At 34.7% G+C, this 12,519-nt stretch overlaps 1 protein-coding gene across 2 annotated transcripts in view; it reads left to right on the top strand.

The window, feature by feature from the left end:
* Window positions 1-12,519, top strand: part of LOC123306275 (paired amphipathic helix protein Sin3b) — a 41,156-nt gene that overhangs the window by 6,203 nt on the left and 22,434 nt on the right. For both annotated transcript variants that reach the window (XM_044888180.1, XM_044888181.1), the window contains exons 2-3: window positions 1,305-2,236; window positions 4,526-4,999. In XM_044888180.1, coding sequence (XP_044744115.1) covers window positions 1,325-2,236; window positions 4,526-4,999 — 1,386 coding nt within the window. In that variant the 5' untranslated portion in view covers window positions 1,305-1,324. The remainder of the gene's footprint in view (window positions 1-1,304; window positions 2,237-4,525; window positions 5,000-12,519) is intronic.

Raw genomic sequence — 12,519 nt, 5'->3', positions numbered from 1 at the left:
AAAAGTTTTGGCGGTTTACCACAGCACGTTTTTTCTGAACTCTTGATTGATTCATTGTTGGGTATCTACATGTGTTATGGGCTTGAGAAATATCCCGAATTCAAAAAATGAAAATGGTTTCATGTTCCTGCTACAGGGTTGGGCATAGGTCTGGAATGAAAATAATATTTCTCCAATAACTCAAAATGAAAACTCCCAAACGCGTTGATTGATTTCAAATAACCCAAATTTTTTTTGCAATAATATTGAGTGTTTTTTTTTCAACCCCTTAGCCACCCCTTCCAACTTCCTTGTTTCAAATGGAAACGTCACCATGTGTGGACTCGTTGGAAAGCTGACGGAAAATTGACCTATTCCAGATTTTTCTAAAAAATATGTAGTAAATGAATTTTGTGCATTACTTTTTATTCTTCAGTTTTGTAAACCTAGACTATCGGAGTATACAGATTGTCAACAAATAAGTGCGTAAGGTTTCAGGTGGTGATTACTTGGCAAAAATTAAAGGGGGTTTTTCATGTAAACTATAGCTCTTAGGACTTTCCTCGAAAGTAACTAGCTGTCAAAACAGGAAAAAATTATTATTTTTTCCTCCCAAATTGCCGAAGAGTTGAAGAAATGGAAATTTTAGGGCATGTTCTACCAATGAGAAGGCTACTATAGAAATCAAAGCGACTTGACAGCCCATTGACATGAAACGAATCAGGGAAGATTTGCAATAAATCATTTTTTCAACACGATCCTATTTTTAAATTGAGACATTTTTTGAGTATAAAGGTTGTAGTAAAAAAAGGAGAAGGAGTTGCATGCTCTTCGAAAGATCACTACAAAATTGAAAAAATATTCATAGGTAGCCTTTATATTGGTAGAACATGCCCACAGAATGTCATTCCTTCAACTGACTGTCGTGCACTTCCGAAAGAAAAAAAAATTTTATCCTCATTTTTGAAAGCATTTATGAAATGCCTTAGAGCTCAAATTCACGTACTTAAAATTTCACTCTTTTAATTATCCCTTAAAAAGTTTTGAACTTATTTGGTAACACCATGTTTTTTCTTTCACTATTTTTGTTATTTTCTGAGTATCAATGAGAATATCTCACTTTCTGAATTCTTCGCTTCTTCCCTTTTGTTTCTGCACCTTTGGAGTACAAACCCTAAAAATCTTTATAGTCAGTAGTCAGTGAGCCATTTGTATATCGATTTTTACAAGCAACGATCATTTTGAATAACCCTGTTATTTATTGCTACTCAAATGCCCTATTTATTGAAAAATAACAGCACATTGATTTTAATTTTTTTTTTCAGTTCCCTCAATGTGATATGAAATGAAACGACTGCGTGTGGATGAAACAGTTAAAGAAGGAGGTGGTTCTCTATCAAGCACCCTCTACAGACAACCCATTTCTAATTCATCCACCTTATCGTACACAACAGCAGGCGCTGTTAAAGTAGTCAGTGAGGGAATGCAAGCTGGAATATACCCGTCCGCCCCATCCGTAAATTACGGAACCATGCCGACGGTTACAGTCACTCATTCTGGTCATAGCCAAATCAGGAATTCTGAGAATTCTCCTCCATCTGCTCAGGAGCCGGCTCAGCAGCAAAGTCCCGGTAGTAATTTCCATCGATTGAAAGTAGAAGATGCTCTTTCCTATCTGGATCTGGTCAAATTCAAATTCAATTCAAAACCTCAAGTGTATAATGATTTCCTGGACATTATGAAGGAGTTCAAGAGTCAAAGCATCGACACTCCAGGTGTAATCGAAAGGGTTTCAAATCTTTTTGATGGTTTCCCAGATCTTATTGTTGGTTTCAATACATTCCTACCACCTGGTTATAAGATAGAAGTGCAGAAGAACAACGACGGTTATGCGTTTCATGTATCAGTCAGCATGGGAAATGTGCCTGGCAGCTCAGAAAATCATCACAAAACATCGATGATAATGAAAGGTTCTGGCACATATAACACTTCGGTCTGTGGACAACCTATCACTCATACCCAGCAAGGAGTACCAGTACCATCCCACATTTCTCCTGTGCCTTCTCAGGCACCACCACCACAACCACCTATTGTGCAACATGCGAACACATATGCCAACAATGCGACGTCTTACAATTCTCTGTCGTTGTCTGCAGCACAAGCGGCAGTAAGTCAGGCCCTACAAGGTCATTCAGAAGCCCCTCAAAACCAGCCAGTGGAATTCAACCATGCCATCAATTACGTCAATAAAATTAAGGTAGGTTGGTTTAACTTGTGTGGATAATGTGTACCTATCTTATTTTATATTATGCTGCTCAAAATTAATGAAATATTCTTAAAGACTCTAAGATAGAAGGAAAATTCTGAGTAGTTTGCTTATGAATACATGATAAGCTCTACCTTGGAACATAGATCTATGTTCTAAGAGCTCTATTTTATATTTTTTAGCAATCCAATTACGTCAAGAATCGATTCGGAAAATCGTCGACATACTGTCTAATCTTCTTTTTATTATTCCTGTATCTTCTGAGTGATTTCCCATAATAAGTTTCAGGAAGAATATACCTCCAGATATATCCTTCAATCAATATTTATTCTCTTCTTGTTTATATTATCCTACAATGAATACTCGTGCCTAATGCAATAGAAATTTTGAGATTGCAATTCCAAAAATACGTTTCATTGTATTTGGAAGATTATGTGTCTTTCAAATCCTCATCGAATAGACACAGGGTGTTTCATGCAAAGTCTCCACTAGAAGTACTTATAGAACCGAATAAGATTTTTCCTGAAAATTTGTGGACCATAATAAATGACTGAAATCTAATGAACTAAAACTTCTCGTCTTGAAAGTTGAGTTTTTTCAAATGTATTTCATTACATTTTTGAAATCTCCACAAAACTTTGACAATGGTGTTTGAGCTTTCCATATACAAACCTCATGAACGTTATTCTGTAACGTAAATCTGTGACACTACACATCTGTGGATCTTTGAAACAGAGTTGTATTCAGCCAAAGTACCCAATTTTTCAAATTTCACAGATACTTTTCAATTTTTGAACATCGAATTACTCGAAAACGGCGCATTATACGAGAAAATATGAGAGAAACTTTTATTTTACAAAAAGTACAAATATTCATCAGAGAGCGTACAACTTAGAGTCAACAGTTGGGTTCTTTGAATTATTGGTATTTTAATGATACGTAATGGTCATAATGAGAAAAATACTTTCATTTTACAAAATCTTCAAATATTCATAAGATAGCGTCCAACTTAGTTTCAAGTGTATGGGGATATGTTAATACAAAATTTTCAAGACTCCAGTTATAAATAGGGTTTAAATTTAGAGCAGAGATTCAGAAACGCCATCAGAGACATTTTCGCGTTAAAGTGTTTGATCCGTATTTAAAAAAAAGGGGGTTTTTTCACCCTTTCTACAAGAGCGCGTGTAGAAATTTTTTATCATTTCTAGATATTTCCGAAAATAAAGAAGTTATTGCACATTTTCGAAATCGACAAAATATCAAAATTTAGTTATATCTTCAAGAAAAATGAAGATATCATCAAATGGTTTTTACTAATGGACTTTTAACGAAAATCGAGCATAGGAAACCGCACATCATTTTCACCTTTCTTGTCTGGAAGTAAAAGAAACAGCCAAAATCAAGCAATTGAGTATACCCTGTACATTCCTAAATATGAATGTTTTTCGGGGAAATTCAAAATTGATTCTTAGGAACAGTGCTAGTACAACACCCTGCATTTTACCAGAATGTTAGATATAATGCAAAAATCTCTATCTTACAATGTATGTATACTATACAAATACCTAAATTTGAATGTTTCTCAGGGATGTTCAAAATTGTTGATTCTAACAAGTAGTGCTAGAACAACACTGTATTTCAATAGAACATTGATGAGACAGAAAAATCTCTATCTAAGAATATAAACATACATCTAAATTTGAAGTTTTTCGAGAAGTAATCAAAATTTTCAAGACTATCTTGACCTCAAACTTGAGACAATTGAATTAATACCTCCAACTTCGTGGCGTGGCTAGGGAGAAGTTCAAATAAACCGTAGTTCAAATTTTGTGGAGAATGGAAGGGAGTACTGCCGCCAATAATAAATTTCCTTGTTTTGGGTTCGTGGCAAGGGGGTAAATTAATGAAGAAGACAAATCGTCAATTGATGCAATATTTCGGACATTAGGTGCGGTCCTTGATCAGGAATACCTTAAAATTCTCTAACATTTAGGTACAGCGCCAAAACTGCAAGGAAACTACTTAAATAAAAAATAAAATATAGGTTGTCTCATTTGAAATAACATAGGCTCCGTTTCCGTTATATCCGAAAATACCACGAAGAAGAGAATATTGGACCATATTCTATATTAATTTTTTTGTTACCAATTGCATGTAGAATCACTCTTTGAAATTTGGCAGCGATAACTTACACTGCATAGATAAAATATTATTTGAATTATTATCTTTTCACAATTTATTCAAAAACTGTACTCACATTAATATTTTAAACATTTGAAGAATCGCTTCCAAGGTCAACCGGAAAAGTATAAGAGGTTCTTGGAGATACTTCATACCTACCAGAAGGAGCAACGTACACTTAAAGAAACTGCAGGTGGACTGGGAGGCAAACAGTTGACAGAACAAGAGGTGTACAGTCAAGTAGCGAAGCTCTTCGAGAACCAAAGCGATCTTTTAGCGGAATTCGGACAATTTCTACCCGATGCCACAAGCCATATGAATCAAGTTCAATCGTCGGAACTCCACAGTTCCAAAAAATTAGCGGTTAAACCAACATTCCGTGAGAACCTGGTGGAGAGAAGCATACCTACTAAAGTCCCAATCACCCCCTGTCAGAAAAGATCGCTTTCACCGTATTCGAGTTGTAGAGAGGGCCATACACAGAAGAAACATAAGTTAAGCTCCAGCCGAGACAGCACACTCTCAGAAGCTAGAAAATATGGAACTCTGAAGGATTACGCGTTTTTTGATAAGGTAATGTGGATACTTCCTACTTTTTTTCCAATTTTCCAGCTTATTCGAGTCACATAACATCCTGAATTTAATTAGTCTTACCGAAATTATTAGAAATGTAAAATATCATGAATGTTTAAGCATCCTCAATTACGCATTTCGGAATAACGTTACTTGTAGATTATCTATGGTCACTTGAGGGGCAAACAAGCCATCTATAACATTCACTATCGTATAACTTTGAATTGAAGGATAAATAATATTCACTGAAGGACATTTTCTGAGAAAATTGATGAGGATTTATAAAAACCACTCGAAATCACAATAACATGAACCTAACCAACACCTGTGTGCCCCTCAGGGGTCTTGTCAATATCAGCTGATCCGAAATGCCCTATTAGAATCTTCAGTTCAGTTCTTTTCTAACCTTCATGCTGACTAAAAAATTAATTTGTCTCTGAAGTATTACAAAGTAGTGTGTAGAAACCTGCTGAATATACAACATGGGTCAGTAGGCGTCTAAAACATTAGGTGTTGTATTTCTCTACAAATTGTTATTTTAGTCCTTTATATCACAAGGAATTTAACATCTACAGGGTCAATGGTATTTCATAGTTAAATGTACATAACTCAACTCTGTGTAGAGGAGACCGGACGACTCCAAATCTGGTATGGTGATATAGGGTATACAATGTCTGTTCTAAAAGATACAGGCTGTTTTGTTCGTTTGGTCTGGTATATTTTATTAAATATTGGTGAGAATGTATTACCTGCACATCCCCATCGACTGGTATAGCCAAACCTGAAATCCAGACCAGGCTCCCAAACAAGCCCATAAAATATATCGAAATTCATGAAATTGGTTATTTGAAAAGAGCAGGAAGAAATAAATAAGGTCAAATGTATTTCAAAACTGCGTATTCCGTTTTAGAAGATACTTCAATTGTAAATTCAATGTTGAAAGTGGTGAAATAAAATTTAGAAACTACATTTTTTGTATTTGATGTCCGAACTTTGGGTTGGTTCACCTTGAGAACACTTAAGTTGACTCGTGATACTGTATATTAACAGGTCAAATGTGGAGACGCACTTTTTCATTGAACATTCGACAAAATTAGAACGCGGTATCATAAAAAAGTGACTTTTCTTGGTAATGGAAATGTTGAAAAGGGTAAAAAAACGACCACAACATTTATAAACCATTTACTTATACCAGTTGTTGCATCTCTTCATTGAGTACTTCGATGCGCCCACTGGGTTTATTTGGTCGACATTTTTGGTTGGGTTATGCGGTACTGATGAGCTTTAATGGAACTCTATAGTTTACTCTGAGTGTAGAATTCTGTCATTCTAATTTGTCTTCATTATTATAATTCATACTCCTGTCAGTCTTTAACCTGCCTTATTGATGATAATGTTTCGAAATCAATGAGAACTTGTAAAACATGTATAGTAACTAAAAGATTTAGAATTTTTTAGTCATTTTTTCCGCTTTTTTCAATATTTCCGCCCTAATATTTTCAAAAATTCAATAAAAATGTTATTATTTGCAGTCAATTTGCTAATATGCAGTGTCATGATTCTACAACGTAGAACGTACGTGTATTCAATACGTACCAAAGTTCGGATATCTAAGTACTAAAAATGTCATTCTCAATTTTATTTCACCAAATTTCACATTGAAAGTATAACAGAAGTACCTTCTAAGAGTGAATGTTATGAAATATTTTTAAACATATATAATTTTCCTTCTATATACAAATAATTGGGTTACTAATGAAGTTTTATATTCTACAAGGTGTTTCATGGACATGTTTCCGTATTATGAAATTTTGCGAAGCCGGGCCTGAATTTCAGGTTTCTTTTCTATCGGAGATGGGCACGTGAGTGAAATCACAAGCCCGATCACGCTCGCTCACGACACATCTTGCCTTGCTCACGAACGCTTACTCACAAAATTAAACCAAAAGGAGTCACGTGATTCACGAGATTATGAGTTCGTTTCAGTGTATCAATAAACATTGCAAATTATAAATAGTTCGAAATCTATAAAACGGCAGAATTCAAGGCAACGTATCAAGTAAAAAAATTAGTTTTTCGGAATTTTTTATTCTTATATCTCCTTACTTAGGTCAGTTGTTTTTCAGGATTAATTTCACCAGAAATAATACATTTGTCTTGAAAGGCTAGCCTGTTCCACTTTTAGGATTGTACTTCAATAAAGGTTTACACTTGATACACTCGAGTGAAATTTTGAGTTGTACCATCAAACAGATTTAAATAAAATTCACTTATATATTGCGTTTCCCCTTAGCATGCGGATAAAATTTATACAGCTCGCCATCAAGATTTTTATTGAGATATGTTCAATGTGTTCTATAAACTCCCAAATATCGTACGTCCACTCTCAAAATAGAGATGTTAGTTATGTTGGGTCACGTTTTTCCCTCATCTCTTTTTTCTATACCAGTCGATGGGGATATGCAGCGAGTACATTCCGAACAAAAATGAGGAAATTAAACCGGCTTATGGCTTTCAGAATATATGAAACTAACGAATAAAACATCCTATATCTTCTATAATAGGCATTGCAGACCCTAATCACCATAGGTATAGGTGTTTTGGAATCGTCTGGGTGTCCCCTACCCGAAGATGAGCTATGAACTATGAAACACCCTGTATAGAGTGAGTAAAATGTGACTAAACAAATTTATATCTTTTGGTATTTACTATTTCGTACAAAAATGATTGAACCAGTTAATTGATTTATCAAGTATGTAATTTCTACAAGGCGTGCATGGTAGTTAGTTTTTTAAATGTCGGAACCTGCTATAAGAATTTCTAATTTCATGGATAAGGAAGAAAATGACATAATATCAATAATATGGGCGGAACAAAGGTCCTGGAGTATTGGCGCAGCTGACCCGAGTTACTAGCAAATGGCTATCACTGGACATTGCAAAAAAACATAATTGACAATTGACTGCCCGGCGGTAGATAGTCAGACTTAGAAACCTCGGTTCTCTCAAGCTGAGTCTGGAGTTGACAATCTATTTTCTCAAGAAAAGGGACTTGAGGAGGAAATTTAGAGTTGTTTTATGTGCTGCAATAGTTAAACTTTGACATTTCTGTGGTGATGGGTTTTCACCCCGAGATACAAAACATAATCCTAGGCCGGTATGAAAGTGAAGGGTATTTTTTTCAACCCCTTCTGTTGTGCAGGGTGTGATTGTTAGACAGCCTAAATTTTCCGTTTTTGAGCGAATAATTCGCTATGGAAATATCGCTATTTCAAGAAATTCCGTTTTTTCTCCGTGAAATTCGTGTCCCTTTATGCACGTCAGTGATGATCATTTTAATTATAAGATATCCTTTACGCAGTACACCGGTATCTGCAGTTCTCCTATTACGAGGATGTATTGATATCTACTTAGCCTAGACCAGTTCCATACATAAAAAAAATATTGCGTTACCATAGCAACGAACAATAATTCAGAAGTGTTAGTGTGAAGTCAAAAAAGTAAACCAGAGTTGCGCAATAAATTAAAAGAAGGTAGAAGTCCACCGAAATTGTGAAAATCGAAAAATTGGAGTATCGAGCCATCATAAAGTACCTGTATTTAGAAGGGTTAAGAGCAGATTTACGAAGATATGCTTAATACCCTTGCTGATCAGACCTTCGTATGCGACTGTGAAAAATTGGACTACAAGCTTCAAAAGATGTAAATTTTCCAATGAAGATGATGACCGATCGGGAAGGCCAGTTTCTGTGTCAGTCCCCAAAAATATCGATGCAGTTCATGACATGATTTTATCAGACCGAATTGGGCTCAAACGGATATCTGAATCACTGGATATTTCATACGAACGCGTTCGTCATATGAGGGGTTCAGAGCTGAAGTGAACAAAGTCCATGCAACCTAGTTTTGAGATGAATGGCTTAGAAGTTGTTTATCACCAAAAACTCAAAAGTGACTTCTTTATTCATTATTATTCTTATGTAAGCATATGCCTTTTCAAATCTAAAGAAGTCACTTTTGAATTTTTGGTGATAAACAACTTCTAAGCCATTCATCTCAAAACTAGGCTGCATGGACTTGGTTCACTTCAGCTCTGAACCCCTCATGTAGTTCACGTCAATTTGGACATGAGGAAAATTGCTGCAAAATGGATCCCCAAATGTTTGAATGTTGACCAAAAGCGTGCAAGGATAGAAGCATCGCGTTCGATCTGTGCTCGATTTGAAAACGATATAGACTTCTTAAACCGAATTGTTACTATGGATGAGACTTGGGTATATTTCTACAATCCAGAAACACTCTGGTTCTCCAAGACCTAAGAAGTTTCGTGTCCAAAAATCTGCTGGAAAAGTTCTTGCTTCAGTTTTTTGGGATTGCCATGGAGTAATCATGTTTGATTTTTTGGATAAGGATAGAACCAAAGATTATAGAGTTCGGAAGATAGGAAACAGCCTCATATCGAGAGTACTAAAAAGCGTATACGTTTTGGCCTGTGTTGCACACAATTGACAATCAGGTGGCGCTGAAATCGTGCTCTCGAACTGTTGAATAACAGTTTTCTATTTCATAATTGAAGAGCGCGAAATTCGAATTCTGTTCCTCAATAAAAGGGCGCGAAATTCGAATTCTATTCCTTTTATTGAATTCGAGTAGACTTGGTCGAAACCAGAAAAAACATCCTTAGCGACAAAACAAAAATAGGCCTTTGTTTTGTGATCAAGATGTTTTTTTCATCTAAACATTGTTGTGAATCAATTAATATTAATGAAATACTGTGTTAGATTTGCTATACTTTTTATTTGAAATATATAGAAAAATTTGACAAAATTGAAGATTGTACATGGTGTATTCAAAGGTCAGGCTTTTTTTTAACGGAAGGTACAATTGGTGAAAATAATTCACCATCCTGTACACAAATAATTGAGCTCTGAATATAGGACACAACAGAACATGGTGAAATGTTATATATCAAAGGTGTAATTTCTACACAATACATTTTTTTTTTCAATTAATAGAATCAATTGAATTTGTAAAATTTTTATCAGAAATTAATATGAACAAATATTCGATACAACATATCTCAAGAATTCTTTTACATATTAGTTACAGAATTTTCAGAACCACAATTAAAAACAAATTTACATAGGTGTAACCTGTATGTCGGTAAAGATATGTAAGAATAACAATTCAACTCCAAAAAGTAAATAACTTCACTAATAACATGAATTGCATATCAACATAATAATACATATATCCAGCTATAAATAATAAAATTCAGTGATAAATTGAAATACGTGTATCTATTCTATCTATGTATAAAATTGTAGTGTAAGAGCCTAGGAGTACAAGTGTATTTTATTTGGGTGGTTTTGAGAAAATCAGATTTAAAGTTAAAAATTATTCCCAAATTCGACCTGTTGGTTTCTCTAGTACTTTGTATTGCTCTGTCTTTTTCACTTGAAGTTTTGGACTTACTCTTTTATACCATCCTCAGCTTGTCTCACCACTTACTCATAGACAAAGTGGTGATCGCCAAAGTGCAACTCTTCAAATAGACTAATTTCATCGTACATCAGAGAACAAATTTCTTTTTTCTGCTCAGTATTTGGGAGATGCAACCTCAAAGAATCTATAATGACTCTACGTATTCCAGGAAAAACTTTTTTACTGCAGTTCACCAAGTTAATGTCTGGACATACTGAAAATCCTATTCACTTCAGAGTACTGAAAATAAAAATCAATCAATTGTACGAGTTTCAATACTTACGTTCAGATATTTATGGTAAATTCAAAAAACTTATATTCGGAGAATCTTTTGTACTACAGTTTCCACAGTTCCTCACCATACAATAGTTTCCATAAGACATTTTGAGCAAAGATATTTTTCTTTGATTCTGAAGTATTCACTAATAATAAGCGACTAAAATGAACTAAATAAACGACGAGGGGAAAGAGAATCAAAACAAAACGGCCATGTTTTTCCGAATCTTACAAAAGTCAAATTATGTTTCTTCGAATGGCCGTCGAATAAATATTTTGGCATTTTGGCATTTTGGCAAATTAGTAACACAACAATTGAACCACCAGGTGGCGCTACCGCAAGTGTATACGCTTGGTTTCCTATCTTCCTAACTCTATAATCTTTGGGTAGAACAATAACCGGAGATTACTATTCGACATTACTGACCACTCTACGGGAAAAAATTATAGAGAAAAGAAGCGGAAAGCTATCCAAAGGCGTTTTGTTTTTGCAGGACAACGCCCCTGCACAGAAATCTCATGTTGCCATGCAAAAAATTCCCTTATTATTTGGCTCCATCCGATTATCATCTCTTTCCTCAACTGAAAAAAAGTTTAAAAGCTGTGGAGGTTTGGTTTGCAGAGCAAGAAGAAACATTCTTTTAAAGGTCTAGAGACGTTGCAGGTTCGCTGTAATGAATATATCCAACTAAGAGGAGAATATGTTGAGTAATAAAATATTTTGACTTTGAATTTCTGATCGTTTCTATAGTAGGCTTAGAATTTTTCAATATATCCTCGTAAAAGGAGAACTTTTCTTCAAGGCCCTTTACAATTCCCTAATGGTAGGTCAAAATATAGAAATACATTCAAAACCTGTACTGAGTTGCCAAAATACGATGGCATTGAATGGCAGCTCTGTAACCGTAGGAGCTAGAGAAAATTGGATGGCATGTTTCCGACCACAATTTTCAAAAGATGTAATGGCCAAAACCGCATCTCTCTATCTTCTTTTGTTTTCAAGTCATAAGTGAAAACTCGGCTCTTTGAATTGCTGTAAAATGCAGTGGCGAAGTCTAAAGATTTTTTTTAAATATAAACCTTATATTTTTTTCACATTATTTTCTGATTCAGAAATATACGTCGTGTTTCTAATTGTTCTTCCAATAAAAAAAGCTCAAAAACTAGTTCGGTCAAGTTGGCTGGTCATATTCATGTCAGATTTTGAGTGAGTTTGAAAATCACTTTCATTCAGTATATCCGACAAGATGAAAAATTTTCATGGAATACCTCACTTCCAGGAAATTTCAAATGAATATGTTCCGAAAACTTTTCAACTAGTAGATAATCACCAAAGCCTTTTTAAACACCTTCACAAATAAAGACGCCTGGGCTAGTACATACTAGTATAGGCAAATATGAAGTAGCGATGGAAATTCTCGTCATTTCCTCATTCCGAGAATGAAATTGATCTTCAGTCTCTCATAACCTGACTGTCCTGACACACATATATACATAAAGTTCATATTATCAATGAAAAAAAAACTTGACGACTTGACAGAACTAGATTTTGAGTTTTTTTTATTGGAAGAACAATTAGAGGCACGACTTATATTACATATACTTATATTATGAAAAAAAAAAAATGGGACTCGAATATGTAAGAAAACATGGGGTTAATATTTAAAAAAAAAGTGATGAAAGTTGCTATTCATTATATAACTGAAGTGGCGGACTGGAAAAAAAATCTTTGACTTCGCTGCTGCATTCTACATAGAAAGT

The sequence above is a fragment of the Coccinella septempunctata genome, chromosome 2 (genome assembly GCF_907165205.1).
Source record: "Coccinella septempunctata chromosome 2, icCocSept1.1, whole genome shotgun sequence".
In the NCBI taxonomy this organism is placed as follows: domain Eukaryota; kingdom Metazoa; phylum Arthropoda; class Insecta; order Coleoptera; family Coccinellidae; genus Coccinella; species Coccinella septempunctata.
Note: the sequence above shows the minus strand (reverse complement) of the source record. Positions and strands in the feature narration are given on the sequence as shown.